Source organism: Chenopodium quinoa, unplaced genomic scaffold (genome assembly GCF_001683475.1).
Source record: "Chenopodium quinoa cultivar QQ74 unplaced genomic scaffold, ASM168347v1, whole genome shotgun sequence".
NCBI classification, from domain to species: domain Eukaryota; kingdom Viridiplantae; phylum Streptophyta; class Magnoliopsida; order Caryophyllales; family Amaranthaceae; genus Chenopodium; species Chenopodium quinoa.
Window position 1 is genome coordinate 2120933 of NW_018745003.1, and position 27159 is coordinate 2148091.

The window sequence follows — 27159 nt, forward strand, 5'->3', positions numbered from 1 at the left end:
AAGACAAAGATTCTCAATCATCCAATTTCCTTTTAAAATAAACTACTTATTTCATTTCTAAGTAATTGTAATATTTAACTTTTTACAGTCTTCAAGTCTCATTTTTCACAATTTATATCTCTAATTAGCTAACACTCATTTAAAAAGTACATCAAAATAGATATATCGCACTTAATTACTACGTATATTTCTTCTTTTATTTATACTTCCTCTGTATTTGTATTAGTAATAGAATAAGGTCAAAGTTTATAAGATCGGACTTCATAAAATGAATGAAAAGGGACAAGATAGTACTCCGTAACAATACTCTTTCCAAAACAAGAAGAGCAACAACAGCGTAACGGTCCCGAACGTTATTTTACAAAATTCAAAATCAACCCTCTTTCAAATAAGCGGCACTCTCGTTTCTTCTCTCTCTCTCCTCAAATTCAAAAACTTACCTTCTTCTTCAGATCTCAAATATAACGTCCCTTTTCTTCTCCCTAAGCTTCACCTCCTCTTCTTCTTCTTCACTCGAGCTTTTTTACCTTCAACAATGGCGACTCTAACCCCAGGAATCCTCCTTAAACTCCTTCAATCCATGAACACAAACACCAAACCCACCGGCGAACACCGCTCTGCTCTCCTCCAAGTCATCGGAATCCTCCCAACTTTACCCTCTAATTCTCTATCGAACACCGCAACTACTCCCACTTCTAACCTCGACCTTTGGCCTAACCATGGCTTCCTTCTTCAACTCTCCGACTCCAAAAACTCCACCTACATTTCCCTCTCTGATTGTGACACCGATCTCATCCTCTCTAATCGCATTCAACTCGGTCAATTTGTTTACCTTGATCGATTCGTGTTCGACCCTTCGTCTCCGATTCCTTTTGCTACCGGAATCCGACCCGTCTCCGGGAGACACCCGTTTATCGGGTCGCCGGAGCCGTTAACTATTCGGGTTTCGAAGGAGAAGAGGGATTTTGTCATTCAGCCGGTTTCGGATTCTAATGACTCAATTGACCCCATTTTATCTCTTCTTCAGAAGAAGGGGAAGAAGGAAAAGGAAGAAAATAATAACAATAGTAATAAGGAGAATTTAGGGGTGACCCCACAAAGGTTCACTTCTCCGGCACCGGCGAAGAGGGCGGTGTCGGCGGGGAGAAGAGAGAAAGTCAAAGAGAGGGACCCTTCTCCGGCGATGACCAAAGTTAAGAGGTCAGCATCACCGGTTCCATCAAAATGTGTTGTGCCGAGTTTGGCGGAGGCGAAGGCGGCGGAGGAAGGGAGGAAGGCGGGAAGGGAGGCGGCTATTGTTGTGCCGTCTCGGTATCGGCAGCCGTCGCCAACAGCTGGGAGAAGGGCGGCGTCACCGGCATCGAGGAGGATGTCGTTGTCGCCTGCGAGGAGGTTGTCTGGTGGTGGAGGAAGTTCAGGGAATAGGAAGAAGAGTTTTACTGGTGGGGTTGTTAGTGGAATTGGGAATTTGAAGGTTGAGGGTAGTTTGGGAAAAAGTGGGAGTGGGAGTGGTAGTGGAGGAAGGAAGAGTTGGGATAATGAAGGTGAGGTTAAAGAGAAGATTAGTAATTTGAAGAGTAATAAGCCTGATTTGCAAGCTCTTATTAGAACTCAGGTAGTTTTTCTAATTGCTCGATTTTTTGGTTTATGTTTTGATTTAAGTTTGTTTTAATTGTCACGTCGTGTATGTTACAACTGGTCGTACAATAGAAATTGCATGCGTGTTTTGTTTCTAATTTTATTGTTAAGTGTTTGTTGAAACTTTTGTTTGTATATATGTGATGCTTCGCTATTTACTTTGCATTTGATTGTTCGTGAAATAAAGTTGGTTCCTTGAGCTTAAGTTTATGGCTAACTTAATTATTTCATGTCTGTATATAGCTTAATATAATTTTTGGGGGTTTTTATGTTCAGAATTTGACCTTTCATGTTTGTATTAATGGATGCCATATGAAACTCCTCCCATGATTTGTATGGAGAAAAATGATAGGAACTTAAAACAATAGTGGCATATCGTAATTGTAGATTAATAGTGGCCTATTAGAATTCAAAACAATCCTCTTGTATGAATAGCAATGCTTCTAAAGAATTCGGAGAGTCATAGAGCTATCGCCGGGTCATGATTGCATCTTCATTCTGTACTGACTTGCATTAGCTAAATTGATGTGTGATAAGTAATTCTATGATATGTGACTGTGTGAGCCTAGAAGTACCATCTTCCACACATAGTTGAATTACCGCGTAAATTTACTCTGGCAATGAACTTATTTCTCTGTACATGTTCGATAAACTGCATCAGTAAGTAGTGTTTGCAATGATAAACTGGAATCAGTAAGAAGTTTTTGCAATGATTCACAAGCATGTAGATGATGTTTAGTTTTTGGGTTTTTTGTTGAGATATATCCATTTCAATCCTAAAATAATACTAATCATGATCTCATTTCACTGTTTGTTGACACTTGACAGTATAGTGTTTTAAATGCTTTTGCTTCCTAGCTATTGTTCATGCCTTCATGACCCTCATACTACATAATTGAACTGAATCTTTCCTGACGGTGCTAAATATTGCAGGCTGCTTTGTCTCGCCGTTTAAGTGATGTACATAGTCATGAATCAAAGGATGATTCTACTTCTGATAGCAAGTCCAAATCTAGCACCCCTGATGAATTTGTCACACCTGGCAAGCCGTTTGCTTTAGCTGCTGGAATCACCATTCACGATAAGAAATGGACTGATGGTAGCGTGCCACTAGACGCTGTATCAGGCAGCCTTGCAAAGCTTGGGAAGGTAGGGAGCTATTCACATTATCTTTTTTTTTTTTTTCTTGATGAACTGCAGAGGTTCTCAGTTGTGCATATGCTTGCAATGATTGTAGGAAGCTATCCAAAGGAGGGCTATTGCTGCAACTGCAGCAGCTGAAGCTTTGCAAGAAGCATTGGCTACTGAGTCTATTGTAAGGAGTTTGAGGTAAGTTAATCTTTAAACACACTGATGTGTCCGAAATTTTTTTCCATTTTAGATGGAACTTGTATCAATAATAAATAGTGACATGTTCATTTTGTATTTTCAGCATGTTTTCAGATCTTTGCTCTTCATCAAAAGCTGGAAACCCTTTACCTACAATAGACAGATTTGTATCCATGTATGACAGTGCCTCACGAGCAGTTGCCAATGTCGAGTCAGTTTCATCTAGCCATAGTTCTGAGGCGCATGATGTTGTCATTCCTACGGAGCAATCAAAGTCTGCCTCTGCTTGGGTTGAAGCTTCTCTCTCCACTGACCTTGCCGTTGTTTCCCTTCTTACTGGCCAAAACACTGAGTCTCTACCACCACCCTCCCTACCAAAGAGCTCTTCAAAACGCCAGTCTATAGGAAGCACAACCAAAAACCACTCAAAAACCTCTTCAACAGTGTCAGAATCACCTAAAAAGACATGGACAAGAGGCCACGGAATAAGAGACACCATAGAGCTAGCAATTACTTTAAAGTCTGAGATGGAGATGTGGTTTTTGAAGTTTGTGGAAGAATCATTAGATGCTGGATTTCGTGTTTTCAGCGAGTGTGGCAACAGTGGTGGCCGGAAACTGCCAGTTGAATGTGGATCAATTGCTGCAATTTTGTCACAATTGAAGAGGATAAATGACTGGTTAGATCTTGTTGTCAAGAAAAGGGATGAAGTGTTAACTGACAAGATTGAACGACTCAAGAGGAAGATCTATGGTTTCGTTATTCAGCATGTTGGAACAACTTTTGACAACAACTCCACTCCTATTTCTTCATCTTAAAAGGTCCAGCCCTCGGTCATTTAGATAACAAGGTGTTCTTATGAGCAATTCGTTGTCTTTCGCAGAACTATTATGCTTGTGTCATTGTTTGATGTCTTAAGCTTGTTAAAGTTCTCACCAGTAATCTGTAATTTGCTTCCTTTGCAAATGAATTATTCATATATTTTGCGTATAGAAATGGGTATTTCTGCCTCCAATTTTTCAGACTGATCTTCATAATATTTCCATGCTTCATACATTTAATTTGCATGCCCTATTTGTTATCAAAAAATTTATACAGTTAACAAATATTCAGTCAAGATCTTGTTATTTTAAGCGCGCAGTCTATGGCAATACTTCAAGAAAATAGATCTTTTATGAGGGATAATTTGGTTCCACAGTCTAACCACTTCTGCTCATGCATTTTCCAATGTACACAAGTCTAGTAGATTTTTCCAGCATCTTTATTTTTAACTCATGACAAGGTGATCTGCAACCCGTCGCTCTTTGTAAACAGAGATTATTTCTCTAAGAAGCTTTGCATGTACAACCGAAGATTTTTCCGATTGTATATTTCTATAAAAACAAGCTCATAATAATAGTATTAATTCATTGAATTTTCATGGCTTCCGTGATGGAAGATATACAATTTCCCCACCTTTCCATCCCTGCAACTATCAAACACAAGGAGGCAGTGCTTCCTGCAGGCCCAATCCCTGTCAATCATGGAGAGACTCTCTATCTCTCCAACTTAGATGACATAATTGGTTGTCGGGTTTTTACCCCTACTGTGTATTTTTACCACTCAACTCCATCCATGAGCAAGAATGTGGTAGAGAAACTACGCGATGCTCTGGCTCTTGTTTTAGTCCCCTATTATCCTTTCTCAGGGAGGATTAGGGAGACTAGCAATGGGAAATTAGAGATATTTTTCGGGCCTAACCAAGGTGCTCTTATAGTTGAAGCTCACTCATCGATAGCCTTAGCTGACCTAGGGGACTTGTCGACCCCAAATCCTTCATGGTCACCGTTGATATACAGATTTCCTAATGAGGAGCCATACAAAGTTGTTGACATGCCTCTGTTAATAGCTCAAGTGACTTATTTTAGCGATGGAGGCTTTAGCCTTGGTTTGAGAATGTGTCACTGCCTTTGTGATGGCATAGGTGCTATGCAATTCTTCAATGCTTGGGCTACCACGGCTAGAGTAGGAACTTTAGTCGCTTCTCCTAAACCATGCTGGGACCGAGAATATTTCCTTCCTCGAGATCCACCACTCATAAACTATCCACACATTGAGTTCATGAGTGTTGTGGATGAATCGAGCCTAACAAGGTCGCTGTGGGAAGTGAAGCCGGTACAAAAATGTTATAAAGTCACCAAAGAGTTCCAAGAACAAGTCAAGTCCTTGGCTCAAGAAACCAATAAAGATACTAATTACACTGCATTTGATGCTATGGCTGCTCATGTGTGGAGGTCATGGGTGAAAGCTCTGGATGTGAAGCCATTAGACTATGAGCTACGCCTCACTTTCACAGTCAACACCCGCCACATGCTCAAGGACCCGCCATTGAAGGATGGATTCTATGGAAATGCAGTGTGTATTGCTTGTGCCACGAGCAAAGTTGAAGAGTTTATCGATCACCCACTCCCTTGGACAGCTGACTTGGTTCACAGAGCAAGGCTTAGTGTTAATGAGGATTATGTGAGGTCCACAGTGGACTATGTCGAGGTTAGAAGGCCTAAGACGCTTGAGTTTGGAGGAAAGTTGACAATAACACAATGGACAAGGTTTCTACTCTATGAATCAGCTGATTTTGGATGGGGAATACCTGCTTATGCTGGACCTATTGACTTAACACCAACTCCTCAAGTTTGTGTGTTTCTTCCTGAAGGTGGGATTAATGCTGATGGCATGCTAGTTTGCCTTTGCTTGCCAGAGACTGCCTGTAAGAGGTTCGAAGAGCTTTTCTGCCTCGTTGACAAAGCCTAGATCGAGATTGATGAAGTAACACTATATACACTCTACTGTATTAGCAATATAAAGAGAATATTTATAGTTTGTTTGCTTGACCTTGCATTGTCTTAAGAAAATGTATAAGTTGCCTCCTACCAAAAAGTAAATGTAAAAGTTGTTATTTCAGTATAACTGTTTTTCCTATAATTCATTTTCTTCAGGGATTTTTTTTATTGGAAGCTCTCATACTCGGAGAAACAATAGACTTAATACTAATTCAGGGTTTTTATTAAGTAAATTTCATACAGTTTCATGGCCACTTTGGTAGACAGTAACAAAATGGTTGTGATGCAATGCTTTTACATCCTAAATATTTGTGTTTTCAATAGATTTTCATTACCATCCATTGCAGGAGACAGTTTTGAGTAGTATTGGGAATTTATGAAGGGATGCAGATTCTGTTCTGTAACAGAACATGAGGTATTGAGGTGTACTTAGTGTAAAAATATGTTCTGTTTAATGGTTTCAGAAGGATAAGTAGTTCAGAATTAGTCCTTTTTTTATGCAGTGCAAGTTAGATTTATCTTCGTCTATACAATGCAATAAGGTAATATTACGTACAAGTTTATATGAATACATCATTGTATTAATCACAGAACTTTTAGATAGCATTATTTTGCAACAAAGATATGACAATTCTCCAATTTCCCAAACAATTTAAGACCAAGATGCTTCTTCAAAAGTAGCTTCACCACAGGGGAATAATTCCTTATCTTTTCTACTTTTTGAGTTTTTGATGTAATGGACCCTGTATTATCTCTGTTGCATCAGGAATAACTTTTGATTTATGCCAAAGGTCACTTATGGCATGCCTAAATCCAAATCGACGTGTTGCTGAGCTGTCTCCTGAGCGCTTATGTGACTAGACTGCGCAATTCCACATAGGCCGAGAATTTGGCAAATGCACATTTCCAAGTGAGCATCACTTGCAATATCCACATGTAGTCCTTTGCCTCTGTATGTAAGGACAATTCTGATTTCCAACATTCTAATAGAAAGTGAAGGGAATGACTAAAAGTGCAAGTGTGTTAAGAGTTAAGACTTAACATTTTAAGAGTCCAAATAAAATTGCGAATTAAGCTTTTAGTAGTAGTGTAGTAGAGTAATTAATTTAGATAGAGTAATCAGAAAATAAAATTTGTATGTTTTACAGAACGAATTGGAGTAAGTGTTTCTATTTTTGTTTAAATTAGAAGTTAACAACAGAAAATCCCTTCATACTTCCCTTTTCCAAGATTCAAACTAATTGCATGACAGTTAGGCAACTAACACAAGGCGAAAAGTTTGTCATGCTTTTACTTTCTTGCCTGGTTTGTTAGACAAATACACTGTTTTGAAACACGTGAATTGAACGTTGCCTCACAAATCTAAAGGATTTTCAGAGGATAATTCTATTATTGGCTTGGTGACTTGGTGTACTGAGTCACCAGAATATCTCCCTGAGTGTGTTAGAGTTGGAACAATGATATGCATGTTTGTGTCATGTGTCATTTGGCGTGTGGCGCCTGCCTGGCTGCCTGTGTGCATCCTCCATGAATGCTGCATAGTTATTCCCAACATGCTCTCATTTTTTTTCCTTTACAATCCATTATCTATATAAGCATCTCTCATATACCTCTCAAACACCAACTTACATCCAACTCTAGTTTTAACTTTTAAACATAAAACAAGTCCATTACCATCAGTATCAACATTTTCTCCTTTGTTCCCCATTTTTTACTTAAAATGTCAATCAATTCAAGAATTGTTGATTTGAAAAACGTGAACAGATATGCATTTGAAGCTTGTATGGAAGACAAACATTCCAAAGGCTGTGAATATTATGCTCCAAAAACACGATTAGAAGGAGATGATGACGATGATGATGGATATGATTACGCACCAGCAGCATAGTTTTCCAGGCTTATTGTTCATTTTAGGCTCCTAGAGGATGTTAGTCTGTTAGATTGTGCAGAGTACACAGTTTCTCTGCAAAATTTTGAGTTATAAGCTAATCCTACACTTTCTAGTTAGTTGCGGTACTTTGGTGTTAAACAACTGTTGAATTCTATTACAGGATTACATCAGTTAATCCAAATTGAAAATTATTGAAACAGATGGTTGTTTTTCTACCCAGCTTCTCTTATTTTCTGGTCATAAGAAACCCAAAAAAAATCTAACTGCAGCAAATGTGCACTTTGTTATTATTCAGAGTGATTATGTCACGGAACAAACAGGTGTGCAATAAGTCCTTGAAAACCACATTTCTTGGCACTGTTATAAAATCAATGATGTTTAACGTACTACCTTCGTTTAAGATTAGTGGTCAGATCAGTAGTTCAAATTACACGTTTAACATGACAATTAGCTCCGGACAGAAGAGTACAGTCTACTAAACATACAAATTCCACCACTATTCAACAATTAAAACATACATGGATTGACCCAACAATATAAATCAATACCATGATAATACAGTCTTTATTTTCAAATAAGTCATAATAAACTTGACTTTTATCAGAAAAATAAAAATTAGTAATATATAAAAACCAGTAGCACTGTTAACAAATTTTACTATGCAGTTGAAATTCATTAGCAGAGTCCCACCTCCCAACTTTAGTAGTTGTGGTGTTAAAAAAAAAGAAAAAGGTTGATTCCCATTAGTGTGATTAGTCCATGCCCCATAATTGAGGAAAAGAGGAGTAATTGATGCTTTCTTTAAGCATTTTTGTATATTGTGCTTTAGTCTTTAGACTTTGATTTTCAAATTCAAACTTGACAATTCACGAAACAAGCATTATCGAGATTTAACATAAAACTCTTGCGCAAAACCTAACAAGTTTACTTCCTAAGTTTTTTGGGAGTTACTCGATTGAGATTGAATTTCATTTGCATCATTATACTGTATGATTTATGAGTCATCGTTGCACGGTTCCTTCACTCCCTAGCAAAATGATACAGTTTATGTTGTTGATCATATAATGCCTTTGGAAAATGTATATAGGGTAGGTCTAATAGCAAATTAGCAACACCTATTGCCCAGAGGCATATTAAATGACAAATGATATATGTAAGCTAAAAGTAGAAAGATTAAACATTATGTAAGCTAAAAGTAGAAAGATGAAACATTCAGTCAAAGATGAAAAAGGTTAAACATTAATAACACTATAACACCAAACTAAAACAATTTGTTACAAGCTCCTAAGTTCATTTCACAACAAAATAGTACAGTAGTTCAGTGAAAAAAAAGAGAAAGAAAAAAAATATATTGCACCAGAATTGCCAGTCCAATAAATAGAAGTTGCTATAATGCTATTGGCCTATTGGGTAACAACTAACAAAAACCTGTTTCGCCCTTTGCTACAACATACTCCGTAGTGAAACTATAGTATACTTCGTATTAAGCAATGTTCTTTTCATCCTTACAGGTTACAGGTTACAGGTTAGGATGGCGGTCGGTCGACAAATCGTCGTCACCTTCAATTTTATGGCCTATTTAGGTAATGATTTATCATCTGTACAAGCATCTTACAGAATCTTGGATGATTACAACTGTACATTCCTGTGCAATCTAAAGCACAATTTAAAAGAAAAAAAAAAGGTAGAAAATAAAATCAAGAGGATCGGTGGAATGGAAGGCAACTTTAACTTGTATTATCAGGAGAGGAGTTACTGACAAAGTTCCACCATGAAACTTGAAACCAAAGGACAAAAAACTTTGGTTTCACTAACCTGATCCAATTCTGGGGAATCTACAGATGATAAGACTTTGAATATATCATGATTGTGGAGAGGCGGCATTTGTTGGTGATGGTGGTGTCTCGTCTTTTTCAACGATCTCATATTTGCAGAGTGGACAGGTAGCATTGATTTTTAGCCATTTATCTACGCACTCTGCGTGGAAAAAATGAGTACAGGGTAGCTCCCTCAGCTCATCATTATCCAAATAACTTGTCAAGCAAATACAACATACCTGTGATGATGGAAACATAAAGATCAGATTTATGTTACAGAACAATGAAGGGCATTGTATAAGGGGGGATGTAGATTCAAGGGGAAAAGGGAGGCAAAAAGGATTTTTTATTCTTTTCCCACTTAGTTCAGTTTCATACAATTCAGTCAGTAAACAATAAAGACTGGGTCAGGTAGTTATTAGAGAACATGGGCATAGCTAGATTTTGGAAACTCTGCATCAAAGTTGCAAATCTGCAGAGCACTATATTGAAAAACCTGAACGACAATTGAAAGGGAGGGACAATCAACAGGACAAGAAATAGCTGCAATCTACTTCAGCATAACCTTAAAATCACATATCCTGAACAAAACATAAATCAAAAGATAAAGGTCCTGTGACTTACCGCATCTTCCCCAGAGATGGTGCGTTCCTTCTCTGTTCCTACAGCAACAATTCCCCCTTCATTATAGTCAGTTTCTTCTGTGGTACCACCTTCATCTTTCTTTGTCTTGAATCTGTAGGTTGGTAGAGCATTTATGCACTCTTCACTAGCTCCTCGAACTTGGTTTAGATCCTCACGGATCCCAAGGACTGATATTATGCAAGGTAAGCAGCAGCATATCATTGCACACAAAATAAAAGGCATGGCATATCCGATGCAGCTCAATGTAAGATAAACAATGCATAACCTGAAAGAATCCAGAATATAGTTAGATTCTGTATGAGCAAAAAGGAGCTCGAAACTTCATGCCAAGGACCAATGAACATACCTATACAAATTAGGAGCCTCAGCTGCAGATGCATGTCCTCCAAATATCCAAACATTACCCACAACAAACCAAATAGCAAAGAAGCAATCCAATGCCATTTTGAAGTGGTCCATTATCAAACCAATCCTGCAAAAAGAATAAGAGAGACAAAAATACTTCAGCACAAAGCATGTTCAACATCCACATAATAGATACAAGTAGTAAAATAAACTGAGGATGAAAAAAAAAAAAAAAAAAAAAACGCAGATGATGTTTCTCTGGTAGAACTAACTACTAGGCTACAAGAAGTCACAGTTAGATGTTGATGAAACCTATCCATAAATACAAGTTCTAAGATTTACTGATGTTTTGAAAGTGCAAAGAGAAGTGGGCAAGAACATAATGAAAAAGCCAGGTAAGAAATATACAATAATTAATGTGGAAAGCCTCTCCACATCATGTACTTCTTTCATACATTGCACATTCTTGATATAAGCCCTTAATAGATACAAGCAAATGCTTGCTCTATCATCTTGATGGACAATTTAACAACTTTAAAAAAAAAGGCTTATCATGAATAAGTTGGTACCTTGTAGTTGCAATACCCATTGTTTGACTTTCATAAGTAGTTCTAGGTGCATTCTGATGATCTTCTTGTTCTGATGGCTGACTTAAGGAAATAGTTACATAAGAATTTGGGCCAGATGATGAGTTTGCGCGAGGAGATGTCTGGCTTGCTTGAAGTGCACCCCGTTCAGCCCCCTGGTTACGGTGAAGGAAACGCCAATAGAGTACAGGGAGGCTTGCAAAACATCCACCTGTGTACCCAACAACCCAAGCAAACAATGGAGCTTGAGGATGTTCATGTCGTGACAAATACAAGACAGTCATGGATGCTATAATCTGACTCAATGTGAATACTAGCTCAATGGATATCCAAAAGCCGGAATTGAAAGGACTCCAATTCCGCCGGCCAATTCCCTCATTTCTCCTAACAAAAGAGGAGCTCCTAGTAATCGTGTGAGTAGGTGGAGGTGATGTTGATGGAGGTGCTTGCATGCCATTTATTTCCCTATGATCATTGTTAGAATTGCCAGCATGAGAAAACTCTATATTAGCTGTATTTGAAGAGGAGGCTTCACCACCTCTTTCTATATCAATTACGTGAACATCATTCCCATGGTTAGTATGCCCCTCCATAAGCAACGGAAAATGGTCAGCCTGACTCTCTTGCATTGGCTCCTGAGATGAAACAGCCATAGTCTTCCAATATTAACTAAAAGATAATAAGTATAGGATGGTGATTCACCAGAATGAGCAACACTTCAAAACCTCATTTTGCCAACTAATATTCAATATAACTCTGTAGAAATATGTTTGTTCGGGCTGAAGCTGCAAAACCACATCCAAGCCATAGAATTTTCAGTTGTAGACCTTTATATTGTGAGGAAATACAAAGGAATTCAAGAGGAGAAAAAACTACATTCAATCACCTAAAGCTAGAAAAAAATTACAGTATAAAAAAAATTAAAAATATTAAAAAGCAAAAACAATCCACAGATTTAAGCTATCTGTTTAATATTCAGCATTCAATAGTCAAGTACAAACAGAAACCAGGCGACACTAAACACACCACAAGCTTTCAAAATGCTTGGCACAGGTAATGAGATAGAGGCGAGTACTACACGAGCTCGTAAGTAAAGTATTTTACTTTGTATATGAAATTTCAGCACGAGACATATATCGTTATATGCTTATATCCAAGCAACAAAGAAGGCAGCGAGAGCAACCTGTAGCGAAAATTTTCAACATAATATTGAACATATACTTGTAAAACAGAAAGTAACACACCCAATGTTAAAAGCTTCGAATCCCCCCGAGCGAGAAAACTAACTCCATAGTCCTCATCAAGTCATCATGCATTTTAAAGGGGCAACAAAAAGCACATATTCAATCCATTACTATAAAACAAGGTCACCCAAATGTAAGAAGAATGATTACTTCCCCCACACAATGAGGAAAAGAATAAGCTATTCTTCATGTGATATGTTATTCGAATGATGAAGCAACCAACATTTCTTCCTCACAAATTCACAATAACTAATCATAAAACATAAATTCCAACCAAAATTAATTAACCAAAAGTAACCAACCAAAATTACCAAGCAATAATTACAATAAATTAACAAAACTTAAAGGAAATTAATAACTCCAGAAAATACCAGCTCAAGTCAAAAAAATTAGCTCAAATCAAATTTTCAGCTCATTTTAAAATTATAGTTAAACCAAAGAAATTTAATCTAGCAATTTCCATCACAACAAAAATAAATAGGGAAAAAAACAAACTTAGAACAGATTTACCGCAGCTTACATTCAATACACCAAAAACCCTAATTAATCTCTATAAAACAGAGCTCAAACAGCTCACATCTTCAAATTTGCATCAACTTTATCAAATTAACCAATAAATTAATAATATTTTATTAAAATTACTCCAATTTCAGCTGAAAATCAACAAAATTTGCTAAAATTCATTGAATTGGATTAAAAATTTGCCATAAATTTAGAAATATTGAAAAAGAAAAAAAAACTTACAATTATTTCAATAAAAAATTGGTTGAAAAAATTGGATGTTTGGTGCGCAAAATTTCTTCGTTTTGTCTGTTCTTCCTTCCACCAACTTTCGGACACAGAAAGAGAGAGATTTGAGGAGAGAGAAAGAGAGATGGAGGAGAGAGAAAGCGTCAAATATCAACCAGTGTATTTTTATTTATGTTTTTTTTTATTTTTGTAAAAACTCTTTATTTAATTTATTTTATTTTATTTTTCTAAGGGAGAAATTAATTAAATATTAATCCTATTTCTAATCCTACTTAATCATTGAATATTTAAGTATACTTGTATTAATTTAAAAACACCTTTTTGTCGGCCCAATAATTGTAACCCTATATTAATCTTTTAATAAATTGATTTAAATATATATATTCAAAGAAAGTTAATTTAATATATATTGTATGTCGGATATTTCAAAATATTATACCGATAATTATTATTAATCGTCAATGACAAAAAGTCTTTTTTTCTTTTTATAATGCTAGAGAAATCTTTGCCTTGAAGGCTAAACTTCCATTAATTGGTGTCTTGATCTTTTCTCTTTCTTTTCATTGTATTATAGATGTTCCTCTTTGTTATCTTTGTAATAATCATACTATAATTGTACAAGTTTGCATTGGCCTCCATTATCTAACTTCCAAATGTATCACTTTTAGGTTTCATTAGGAGTATTAACTTTGTATCATTCTTCCGTTCTCGATAACATCCGTTGAAAGCAACTAGTAATTAAGAGTAGTAATAAATGTGTCAATTATCCATGACTTTCACCAAATATTATTCAGTTTATAATTTATAAATAGCATTAAAATATATTAATGGTCTAAACATTTTAACTTATAACCTGTAGGACAATTAGTTCAAGATTGTGTTATTTTTTATATTACCTTGATCGCAAACATTTAAAAGTAGACAATTCAAGTCCAAATTAATGGGAATGACATAGTCGAAATATTTGGTTTCTAATTGCACTCGTGTTTATTAGTGCGGGTATCAATGTTGAAGTTTTTATCATACTACAAAACTACATAAGCCCTCTCACTCTCACTACACCCTCGCCTATTGGAATCCTTAAGTGTTCTACAATGGACTTTTTGCACGTATTATTCTATAAGTTGTTTAACATTAGATGATTTCATTCTATTTCAAAAAAACTATTATGTTGCAATCAAGCTTGTAGTGTGTGATTCTAGCATACTAATCCACTTATTATCAATTCATTAAAGATAGAACCTCGTGATGAGCTTTGTCTACGAGTATGAAGCTATATCAATGTTTATGGTTCAATTGATTTATTATTTTTTTCACGATAATTTTAACTACATCGTTCATTTTAAAGTAATCGCCTAATCTCCTTAAGAACTTCCTTGTGATTAAGTTCTCCCATGTTGTAATACCTAATGGACTACCAAATCAATAAATTTGACATTCAATATTAGCAACCTGCTGTTACTGAATTCTGCTACTGTTACTAATTGGTCCATTATGTATCAGATTTTGTGCAATCAGGTCCATTAATGGTAATTCCATGGCCCATCAACATTTGCCTGTTTTGTGTTATTATACTTTATAGTCCATCAAAATTGTTATGGGCCTGATATCCAAAATTGATAATGGTATGTTTATAGTCCAAAATATATACTATTTCTTGCAATTGGACTTTATAGTCCATCAAATTTTCTAATGATGGGCCTGATATCCAACATTAAGCCATAAGTCAAAACCTTGTACAATTCATATCCTTTGAACATTCATTTTCAATGGGTTTAGGCCATTTAACTTCGAATTGAGCTTTTTATTTGATAGTATAATCATTTCATATATGAATATATGATCAATTGATCATTAGTCATAATTTACTTCAAAAACATATTTCTTCAAGTTAACTTTCTAAAATTTCACATACGAAGTATATGCTTAAAATAACATAATCGATCTTTTGTAAAATATGTCACAAATAGATGGACTGATGTAATTATCAACTTCATAAAATCATTATCGAGTACGTAGCTCTTGTAAAACTATTTTTTTTACCAAAAAAAAAAAATGTCAATTCATCAATGATAATCACACTGTTTATTTGGGGGAACTTTGAAGAGTTGGAAATGGCTAGAGATGCTTAAGACACTTTAAGCATTCTAACTTATTTTTTGTTACAATTAATAAGTAATCAATAATGAAAATTATTTCAAGCTCAAATAGTATAAATATTGGATTTAATAAGTCAGATAGAACAAAACCTTTTTTTATATAAACCTACTAGTAATATAAATTATTTATTACTTTATTTGCTAGGGAAGTATGGACTATTCTTTAAAATTACAACCAATTAAACACTCAAAATGTGGGCCAAAAGTCCAAACAGAGAAGAGAATAGGATGGGAATGACATGGTACAAAAGGAAGAGACAGGAAAGTTCTCCATAGTTCTTGGCGTACTTAATCATACATAAAAATCATTTTATAAATATATTTTATTATTTATACTAAGTACTTAAGTAGTATTAGTAGTAGATAAGAGAACTTTAAGATCACATGCCATATGCTTCTGAAATTATTAAACCACCGAATTAAGATTGCTACTTTATTCATCATGGTACAACTAAAGCTAAATGAGCAAGGAATGCCATGGTGTTTTTAGAGCTTTTCCTGTTTGTCATTATTATTTAGGTTTAGCTTAATTTAATTATAATCATTCTATAGGTATAATTTATTATTTTGTAAGGACGACATGGCAACCTACATTCCCATTGCATAGTTTTTATTTTATTAAATGTGACTCCTTTATTCCAGATAAAAAACAATATAAACTTTTATTATAAGGTATTATGAAAGTGAAAACGTAGGATAAAAAGTGAATGAACCGTGTATGGCTTGCAATTTGAAACAAATAGAAATGTTATATACTTAAAATGACACTTTATTATATGTGTTAAGGTAATTAAATTAGGGCATTTTGAAAGAATATGTGGCAACTATTTATTTGGAAGCAAAACTTATTTTTTAAAACATATATAGAGTTTAATCTATGAAAAATTTTGACGATAAAACTTAGAATTTTGAAAATGCACAATACATAATTCATAATTTGATCAAAGATTTCAAGTATCATCCCGTTGATGCTTTAACCAAGTTAAAGTTGACATCTACAACACCTTGACAAACTTTCAAGCTACAAATATAATATGGTGTAAAATTTTGAAAGACTTTATCAACTAAGTTAACATATACATCGTCATCCATAATCATAAAGAATTTCGTAAAATAAAAATCAAGTCTTGAGAGATAAAAATAATTAAATCAAAGTCTCAATTTTCAACAAGGCAAAAGAGAGTTAGAAAACAAGAAAGACACAACGTAAACTTCCAAAATAAAGTTCCAATCATTTTTCTAGACCTTTGCTATATTCTCCCATTAAATTACTTGTTACTTGTTATCTAAAATTTATATAGTTGTTCTACCCCATGCATGTTTAATTGTTAGGTGCACTAGCCAGCTACCAATGGCCCAAATCATACACATAACACATGCAAATACATCACACTTTTTATTGGTCACACCTTATATTATAATTTATTTTTATATAATATGCCCCATGTTTTATGAAAATAAATACTAGTAAAAATTTGGTCAATTTTGCCGTTTATTGGAAGTTTCTAAAACCTGGAGTTTTCTTGGTCAACCTCTAATTGTATTTTGTGCAAGAATCCGAGTTGTATAATTTAGTCATCGTTGCCTATAGTTAAGGTTAGAGTATAGTAGTGTTTGATTTTGTGCAAATTGGATTTGCTATCTCATTTCTTAAGCGCGATTACAGGGTACCTACTTATTAATAAATTTATTTTAACGTTAGTTTCGGTTAGATAAGTAACTGTCTCTTTGGTTTGGTTTCCCACCGTTCACATATGCCATATACTCATATGTGGGATCGAAGTTGGTAATTTTTCGTTTCGTCCACCAGAGAGTGTCTTTTATTTACTAATTGTCCCGATAGATGGCTTCATTTTGTTGTTCATTTAATTAATATGATGGTTTTCTTTTCGTTCTCTACTTTATTTATAGCCTTGACAAAGTATACTTAGTGAGATAGATTTTCTTAAGAAAAAATTAAATATTGTACTCTTTATTATAATGTAAATTTTCATATACATAATACATAAATTAAATACTCCTATAAATTACAAAGATTATTTAGGTAGCCCAAAATTTTCTTCTCTGCAGAAAAAAGATAAAACGTTCTTATTTTATGAAACTAAATACGAAGTACTTCGTCTGAAATGAGTAGAAACTAAAGTAGCACCTGGTGGTTGTAGGCCAACAAACCTAACCTACCAACATTATCCATTAATCGTATCTTTTTTTTATTTTAAATTATTGACCCTAAAAAGCAGTAAAGCTTGTTTTATGGATTGTTCTTGCTTTTTTTTTTTTTTTTCAAAATATGGTAAGAAGACGTAATAGCTTGCATCCCCAACATGAAGCCTACTACTATATACGAAGTATATAATTTTTATTTTTGAGGCATACTATTTATTTATTTAGTTATTATTATTATTATTATTATTGGAAGAAGCCTATAGATATGGTAAGTGGTAACCTACAACGAATGGAGCAAAATACTTTTTTTTTTAATGTGTGCATGAGTTGAATTCATCAGAACTTATCCTAATAGAATTTATTTAAACTAACCTTTATTTTTTATTTTTAAACTTATCAAAACTTAATGTGAATTTATTTGAGCTTATCTTTATTTTTTTTTATTAAACTTATTATTAGAATTTATTAAAATTAATTTTAGTTATAAAAATTGAACTTGGGTAACCTCAACTCTTATCAAAACTTATTTAAACTTATCGTTTCTAAAATAAGTTAAAAAAAAAAAAAAAAAAAAAATATAATAGGGCCTAGATTGAAAACTAATTTGTACGAGTAATTATTAACACATACACCTTGCACTATGGAGGTAGGAGTATTATTCTTTGACGACTTCACATTATTCTTCTATGGTTTTATCACCTTATGAAAAACATTATGGGAAATTATACATATATATATATCTCGTATTCATGTAAAGAGAATATAACGTGTCTTGTATGTAGCTGACACACCCTGTGGCCGCTTGTAATTGAACAAAGTAACCCCTATGTGCAATGTTTAAATTTCTAGCTTTTATCCTCTTTGTGCCTTTAAATGTTCTTTATCAAATTTATTTATACTTGCAATTGTTAGGTATAGTCCCTTAGAATAATTTAGTTATATTTAAGAAAATACGACCTATGCACCTATATTTAGGTACACTTGAATGTATGTATAAGGTATAATAGGCATGATTGCATTGTTAGGTTTGCATGAATATTCTTTAGAGATAGTCGTTAGCCTTTGCTTTCAAACTTTGTAGAATGGAAAAAAAGTTTAGCTTTCACGTAGGTATAGTATTTGATGTAACATTGCTCTCGAAAATAAAAGTTGATTTAACATTCAACCATTATAATTAATGTATATATGTAAAACTAACAACAATATTAATAAGGTCAACATAATGGGTGTGGTGTAGAATATGAAAGCCATCTTTGTTCTCCTGTGAGCTTGTAACCTTTTTTTTTTTAAACCCAAATTATAATAATACAATATTACAATTTAGAGGTTTGAGCTTATAAAATCACTACTATATATTTACAGAATTCTCATATATAATTTTAAAGAAGATATAATTACCAATAGGGTAACATTAATACATTATTGTCACATAAACTTATTTTATTATTGCTAGAATAAACAACTTCTAAGGTTACAAGCACGCAATCCCAGAAATTTTTTGAAGCATTTCCATTTCTTATTAGAAGCTTTTAAGATAGGAAATAGAATTTTAAAAAATTGTAGTACTTGATACCATACAACCACTACAATCAATGAATCAATGCAAAACTAACAACAAATTCTCACAAGTATACATCACAATATATGTGTACAATGATGTATATCAAATGTCTTTAATATCAATAACATTTTCCTTAAGACATTAATAAAGTTGAGGCCCATGTCAAGATATATAATAATAAATGGTTATGAATAAACATGAGAACAATCTTTTAATCTCATTGTTGTTCTCAAACGAACCTTAGCTTAAAGCCTCTACTTTTTTTCACCCTGTTCAACAATTTTTATTCCTCTTTCGATTTGAATCGGTATTATACTTCCATTAATTCTCTTTCCCTTTAAGTGAATCTGTTAATATACATTCCGCCGTAAGTTCTTCCTTAATTACAAGTATCATTTTATTTCAGTTTTGGCGAAGAAGATTATTCTTCATTTTTCCCGGCCCTTATTAGTTGGTACATCTCAGCTCATACTATCCATTACATAATTTGTTAAGAATAAACTTACAATAGCTAACACAAGCCATTTACTCTCTTATGCATCTCCCTGTCTAGGGTTTTTGGTCTCTAGGGTTTCTTAGCCCAGAAGTAACTATTGCATACCATTTCTCTACAATCGTTTTAGTTCTTAATTATATTTCAATAAAACTCACCTATGTAGTAAGTACATTTATACTCTTTGGAAGAGCTTTTGAGTCGAATAGATAGCCGGAATTCGATCTCCATACAGTTTAAGTACATGTTAATGAAATTAATTTTATTACATAAATATCATTATTACAAAATCAATTTTCAGTGCATATTCATTTACAAGTTTTATTTAGAAATTAGTTTTAATAATCTTTTAAAATTTTCGTTTTAGAGATGTACTTTATTGTACATGTCATATGGCTTTATATTAATGAAATTTTGCTTACTTGTATGGTAAATAAATAAATAAATAAAATAAATAAAATCTTATGACACTCATTTCCTTCACTTTATTTATGTACATTTAAATGCGATACCTCTTTTATATATATATATATATATATATATATATATATATATATATATATATATATATATATATATATATATATGAAGAATGGACGCAATTGCAATGATCTAATTAAGTAATCATGATATGATAACACATTAACACTATTTCATCCTTTTGTGCATATGAATGAATAACTACATAACCTCCTCCATGCTTGACTTTAATTTGTCTATCTTATAAATACAATTTACGACGGATAGTTTTCAAAATAATTTTCCATATATTATTTAATTTGAGTAGATATATATTATATGTATAAATTATCACTCAACCTTCCCATGTGATGAATGAGACATTATTATCCAATTGATTAGCCAATTTCTTAAAAAAATTATTGGTATGAAATAGTATGAGTGTCTATATCCTTATCAATGAGTTTTCTCAATAATTCCATACTCAAATCATAGCATCACTAATCATTCTCCCCTCAACTCTTTAAGCAGAAGTTTGTTGAAGGATAATTAGCAATTAATGTCCAATTTCCAACTACTCATTGATATAAACATTGCAAGCTAGCCTAGGCTAAAATCATTGATCATTTTTTAAAAACTAAGGATTATAAGCTATTGCGTGCCCTTCTGATATCTCAGTATCTGTCACCTTGATCATCAATGCATTGTTACTTGTTAGTCTAAAATTTTGATTTTTTAAAATTTTGATTTTTCAATTTTTGAATACATATGCCATATTAATAAGTAATAACAAACATTTATTATTGATTTATGTGTATAACAAAAGATTATGTAGAAATTATAAATTCAGTTGTATAATCATCATATACTTGTAAAACTTTCAAAAACTTGTATTTATACGTGATTGAAGACATTATTGTTCAACTTTACACTATATACTTGTATTCTAACATTGTTAAAAATCAAATAGGACAAACATAAATAATGGTGGAGCAAGTAAATATATATGGAGCTTTAATATAATCTTTTGTTGAAGTATAGTTATATCAATTGTGCCTTTTAGTACACTACCACAAGAGTTTGACTTTAAAATATGAATGTGACACATAGTGTGAACATGCAAGCAGTGTTGTGATGGTAGAAGTCTCATGATTTATGATTTGTGAAGTGACAAGTAGTGTTAATTAAAAATAAAAAGGTTTTATTATGTCCAACTTAAATGACAACTAACATTTTATAAGAAATTTAGGGCCACCCACAAATCTACAATGCCACTAACAACAACTTACGTTGCATGCAATTGACGCCTGATGCTACGTACTACTGTACGAGTAAGACGGGATAAGGATAAATGTACTACACACGAAATATCAAATTTATGGCCACAAAATTTAGTGTGACCATATTCAATTTATTCATGCATGTTTTGGTTGAGGTACGAGTATATAGGAGGGTAGATCATCTGGCGGCTAGCTCTTCAACCGCTAAGGATGAGGCTAGAGGTCGAATAATATGGATAGTCTTAATTTTTTTTTCCCTTCTAGTATGAGCATACTTCTTAGCCAACAAATAAAATATGTATACGTATAGACAATATAAAATATTTATGTTCTGGTTAACACCACATAGAAATGATATATGGTTTAGTGGTAAGGTTTGAATTGTCACCTCACAACCAAAAGGTTGTGCGATCAAACTCCACTAGAGACAATTTGGGGTGGGAATTCTCTGACCCTCCTCTCCCCTCCCACTCTCAAAGGGCCTAGCCCGCTAATCCAAGCACGTTTGACCTATGAGATGTTCCAGCCCAATAAAGCCCTTCTCCTTACCATAAATAAAATTTAAAAATAAAAATAAAAAAATAGAACCGATATACCAGTAATTCAATTTATTGTTTGCATGCATGTCATGTGGAACAACTAAGTATAAGATCCAAATTATGTATTAATTTATATGGGCTTGTTAATTATTTTAAGTTGACATTTTGGGGTTATTTAGTTTGTGTTTATCTTGGTGTCAAAAAAAAAAAGTTTGTGTTTATCAGACTAGCTAGCATATAAATATTATGAATACTCATCATGGTAATTCTTCCATTTGTTTTATTTTCTGTATTCTATATACTACCTCCGGTCGCTATTATCTGCAACTTTGGGGCATTTTTTGTGAGGTATAAAATATTCTAAAGTTGCAGATAATAGCGACCGGAGGGAGTATATTATTGCTTGACTTTAGTATGAGGCAATATATATTTTGCATGGTTACATATTAAATCCCAAAATAATCTTAAATAATTAATTGATCATTTGACTACTATACACTGGTATATAATTCAATGCTATAAGGGTATTGCGTCTTCATTTAAAATTATTTTTATTTGTTAAACACAAACTTAAGTTTGTGGGGCGAAAATCAAGGGGTGGAGTTCCTTGTTAGGTGACTTATAATTAGTAGATATATAAAACTTAATTGATATCATATAAATTGTGTGGGTTCGTTCAACTTATTCTATTTTTCTTATTTCTTACGCACCTATGACGGCAAACCAAATTACATTTTGACCACAAAATACATACATACCATTTAATTTTGCCTACAAAAGTAGCTTCATCATGGATTTTAGGATGAAAACTTGGGTTCTTGAGGCTTTATTTTGTACGGATACACAATAGTTGCTTAGGAATATTGACTATTTGAGGAGTTTGGTAGTTATTAAATTAAACATTTGTGTTGTAAGACCTGTTTGATACTCCCTTCGTCCCTTATTTTTGCCCCATTGTAAATATATAGGTCAAACTTTTAAAACTTTGATCATGAATTCTCGTTAATATATAAGTGATAATATGTTTATATAGAATCTTGTTAGAAACGTCTCACTGTATATTTTATTAATATCAAATTTTATAATTTTTATAGGTATAAAAATGAATATATTTACGTTTGAACACGCGTTTTGGAGACCGTGAAAAGTCAAATGGGACAAAAAATAAGGGACAAGGAAAGTGGTAATGAAAATGATCTTGTGCATAAATTTGTAGGAAAAATCATTGTTTATTCTAGCTCATCATGCTAAATTGTTAATGTACTATGCTATCTCACCAAAAATATGAAAATATGCGTGACACATAAATCTAGTTAGGTCTTGGAGCTATATTGTGTATGCTCTAAATTGTGACATTAATTACTCCGTATTTGCAGTTGCAATGATAGATGTAATCATGTAAGTTATTAAAGTTGTCAAGATAACTTTTTAAATAGCTATATTTAATTATTAAAGTATCTAACAAAAAAAAATGTATGTGAATCAAACATTATGCGAAAACAGAGCCTAACTCTTTTTTACCAGGAAAATAAAGAGCTTAACATTATACCAAAACAAATAGTTATAGAAAACGCGTTGAAGGCTTTGCATCAAACGCAGGTGTCAAAATCAAATAAAATAAAATTGGTCAAAAATACAAAGGCATACCTAAAAGTATTTATTTAACTAAATTTGGCTTATTCACTCCATTAGAAACTTCCACGTCTTCATAAACCTTGTTCATTTTATATACATGAGGACCTTTTAGTTTGAACCATATATTTATTTGAATAGTAGTTTGAACCATATATTAATATTATATTGTCATTAAGCATTAACCGGAGGTTGGGATCCTTATGCCCCCCCCCCCTCGAGCTTCTCTTATGATGGTTGGGGTGGTGATGATGGTGGTGTCAGCCCTAGTCACTACTAGAAAACAGCCAACCAACGACGGAAAAATTCCGTCGGAAATGCCCATTTCCGACGAAATTCTGTCGGGGCACCGTTGCATTACATGTTGTAGGAATTTCGCGATATTTTGAGGGTAATTCCGTCGGAAAAGTCCATTCCGATGGAATTTCCGACGGATTTTGTTCTGTCGGAGTCAAGTTTGACTTAATTGGGAAGTCCGTCGCAATGTTCCGACGGAACATTTTCCGTCGGTATGAGTTATATTCCGACAGAATTTTCAGTCGGAAGAGGTATATTCTGACAGAATTTTCCGTCGGAAAAGTCAATAAAAAATAATAATAAAAAAAAATAACCCCACCCCTAACCCTTACCCCACCCAAATCCACCACTGCCCACACCCCTGCTCACCACCCCAACCCACCCCCACCACCAACCCGCACCACCAGCCCACCCCCTGCCCCCCTACCCACCCACACCACCAGTGCCCCTAAACCGAACCACCAGCCCACACCACCCACCAGTCCCCCTAACCCATACCACCAGCCCACACCACCAAACCCACGCCACGAAACCAACAAAACCCTAAGTAACGGCCACCCACAACCACCACCTAAACCACGAAACCCACGAAACCAACTCTAACTCACGCCAGAATCCACGAAACCACCCACCACCTTCACAAATCGCCACTCACCATTAGCCCACACATCACACACGCACACATAACAACTAAAAACCCAATTTTTTTAAAAAAAAACAAGGAAAAAAAAAACAGAAAATCGAAAAATTAAAACATAAAACATACCTTAAATTGAAATGGGCTCGAATTTCACCACGAAAACGGTTTAACAAGGCCAAATTCGGCCATGAAAAGTCTAGATCTAGGATTTTAATGGTCGAATTTGGCCTAAAAAACCACCCAGACGTTGCGCAGTGGTGGTGGTGGTGTTGGTTGCGGCGGTGTTGATGTTGTTCGACGTTGGTGTGAGAAGGAGGGGAAAGAAATCAGAGAATAAGGAGGCGAGAAAGAGGAGAGATAAGAGGAAAGAGAAGGGGAAATAGATATTGAGAAACAGAAGGGGAAGGCGAAGAGAAAGGGATTCAGAGAAAACAGAAGAGGAAAGAGAGGAGAAGAGGAGAGAGAAAGAGAAGAGGAAAGAGAAGAGATTCAGAGAAAACAGAAGGGGAAGGAGAAGAGAAAAAGAGAGAGAAAGAGAGGGGAAAGAGGCGGAGAAAGAGAGGGGAAATAATAGGGTTTAAGTCTTACGACGGAATTGAATTCCGTCGCAACATTTCCGTCGTAAAGTACCTTTTTCGACGGAATTTTCTGACAAACCATAATTCCGTCGGAAAATTCGAATTTTCCGACTAAATGTAGGTCCGTCGGAACGATTCCGTTGGAAAACAACCTATTTCTAGTAGTGAGTGGCCAATAGTTCCCCCTTGGTTTAGTTATTCCCCCCCCCCCACTCAGACCTAGTAACGACCTCGACATGCGGAGTCGAGGCAAGGTTGCCGGTCGTTTTGGGTGGGGACAACTTTCCCCCTTTGCCCATGCGAACGGTTTCAGCTTGGACGCTTCGGCCTAGGGGCTTTAATCGAGTGCATCTGACCAAGGGCATGTTTCACTTCCTCACCCGTACATTCGGCTCTAAGAATATTATTCATGTCATCATCAACATGAGTTGATAGCCTCGGCCTCCTCCTTGAGAGAGACGTGCTCCAGACAGCGAGCAAAACGCTCCTGATAATAAGCCACCTCACCGACGTCAACCATCATGGCGAACGCCTCATAAAAGCAGCTCTTCAATCTCTCCACACTGCAGGGACTGTTGTTGATGGCAAAAATGGAAAACTCACCCATTCTGTTGGGGATGATAATATCACCTTTAATTTAGGGAGAGTTTTGAATCGGGAAAACAAAAATTGATGCTTGTTCGGATTCCGAGCTGATAGTCAGCCAAGTGAATGGTGTTTACGAGGCTAGAGAGCCGACAATGATCATCTCTGCAGGTGCCATCCTGTATGGTACCTTAGAGATAGGTGTTGTTCCAAGTACTAAGTCTATGGTAAAGTCGATATGCGGTTCTTTTTGGTGGGATCTACGATGTATATAGTGATGCATCCAAGAATGGCCTGGAATGTGTGCTTATGCAAAATGGAAAGGTGATTGCATATGCATCAGACAATGAACTTATTGAATCAAATGAAAGTCAAAACTGTTTAGGGTAAAAATACCCCTAAGACACGTGACCCTATAAAGGCTTGCCACGTGTCAAGTTTGCAACGGTCAGCAAAGGCCCAATCCCTTTGCGACACGTGTCATTGTACCCTAATTGAGGTACAGCTCTCCCCTACTATAAATAGTAAGGGCAGACCTCATTAATGGGGATCGAATCATTTTCCAACCACCAACCAAACACAAATCCCCTTGCAAACGCTCTCAAATCGAGAAGCATTTATTGTCTTATTTCCTCATTAAGAAAGATACTAACTTAATCTTCGGAGGCGGAACACCCCAGCCCCAGCCGGAGTTTTCCGTTACTTGTGCAGGTACAGGCAAAGGAAGGAGCATACAAGGAAATTGTAACTCTCCCGTAGGACACATAAAAAACCCCCAAACATTTAGCGTCGTCTGTGGGGAGAGTACTTCCTAGATGACTTCAGAACCAGTACTGCCGGGAAAAGGTAGTCAACCTGCTGGTGAGGCTGAGGTCCACTCGGACCAAGATACAACTGACAACTATGAGGTTGAAACTTACACCTCTGCCGATGGTTCTTTTAGAACCAAGCATACTCGTTCCAAAGACAAAAGGGAACGGGCAGAGCAGCAGGCAGGCCCAAACCATCCCGTCAGGGGACCGCTTGGGTTAACTCCTGCTTCAGAAGGAGCCACCCCAGTCTCCAGGGACGAACTCATAAGCATGATGATGAGTTTCAAAGGGGAAATCAAAGGCCTTCTGGATAACACAGTCGGCCCCCGTAAGGGTCAGGCGGAAGATAGACGTCTTGGAAAAAAGACGGCCCAGACAGTGAAAGGTAGAGCGTCTACCCCATACTCGAAGTCAAAGGTGCCGGCTAGGCCCATTGATTTCTCAAAGATTCACACTCCCATGGATGGAGCTAGAAAACCCGTCTGGCACATACAGCCGGATGGAACAAAGAAAGTCTATTCTGATGCTCGGGCGCTCATTCAGGATAAAAGGACTCAGCAACGCTCCGAGTCGGCATCAACCTCAACTTTTCGAGACAGCTTCAATGTCACATCAGGGAGGCACTCGAGAACAAACAATGACAGCCGGACGAGCGAGGTTTCCGCTCGATCCGGCCCTCATATCATCCAACCGGCATTGCATGGGACACCATACACGCCTTTTGGATCTCCATATTCACAGCCGGGTCTTCTCGGGGGGGCAGCAGCAGCCGCCTGTCCAGCCTATGGACTGGCAGCTCCGGCTGCTCAACCTTGGGGAACAACCAACGACGTTTTCCAGGGAAATCACCGAGATGGCCCAGCAGTAAAAAGGGGTTACCCTTCTAGTTATTG

At 35.3% G+C, this 27159-nt stretch overlaps 3 protein-coding genes across 4 annotated transcripts; 2 read left to right on the top strand and 1 right to left on the bottom strand.

The window, feature by feature from the left end:
• Positions 1-223: 223 nt before the first annotated feature.
• LOC110707839 lies at positions 224-3989 on the top strand. Its single transcript, XM_021885898.1, has 4 exons — positions 224-1615; positions 2572-2787; positions 2876-2967; positions 3071-3989. Exons 1-4 carry the CDS (start codon positions 536-538, stop codon positions 3783-3785), a joined length of 2103 nt encoding a protein of 700 aa, XP_021741590.1. The 5' UTR covers positions 224-535; the 3' UTR covers positions 3786-3989.
• Positions 3990-4302: 313 nt separating this feature from the next.
• On the top strand, positions 4303-5908 carry LOC110707840 (fatty alcohol:caffeoyl-CoA acyltransferase-like). Its single transcript, XM_021885899.1, has one exon. It carries the CDS (start codon positions 4387-4389, stop codon positions 5755-5757), a length of 1371 nt encoding a protein of 456 aa, XP_021741591.1. The 5' UTR covers positions 4303-4386; the 3' UTR covers positions 5758-5908.
• A 2980-nt stretch (positions 5909-8888) lies between these two features.
• LOC110707841 (E3 ubiquitin-protein ligase At1g12760-like) lies at positions 8889-13227 on the bottom strand. Of its 2 annotated transcripts, XM_021885901.1 has the most exons (6): positions 13060-13227; positions 11797-11856; positions 11054-11706; positions 10486-10611; positions 10119-10404; positions 8889-9733 (listed from the first exon to the last, which is right to left on the bottom strand). In XM_021885901.1, exons 3-6 carry the CDS (start codon positions 11698-11700, stop codon positions 9539-9541), a joined length of 1254 nt encoding a protein of 417 aa, XP_021741593.1. In that variant the 5' UTR covers positions 11701-11706; positions 11797-11856; positions 13060-13227; the 3' UTR covers positions 8889-9538. The 2 variants fall into 2 exon arrangements, with proteins under 2 accessions (XP_021741593.1, XP_021741592.1); XM_021885900.1 differs by having other exon boundaries at positions 11054-11856.
• Between the last annotated feature and the right edge of the window lie 13932 nt (positions 13228-27159).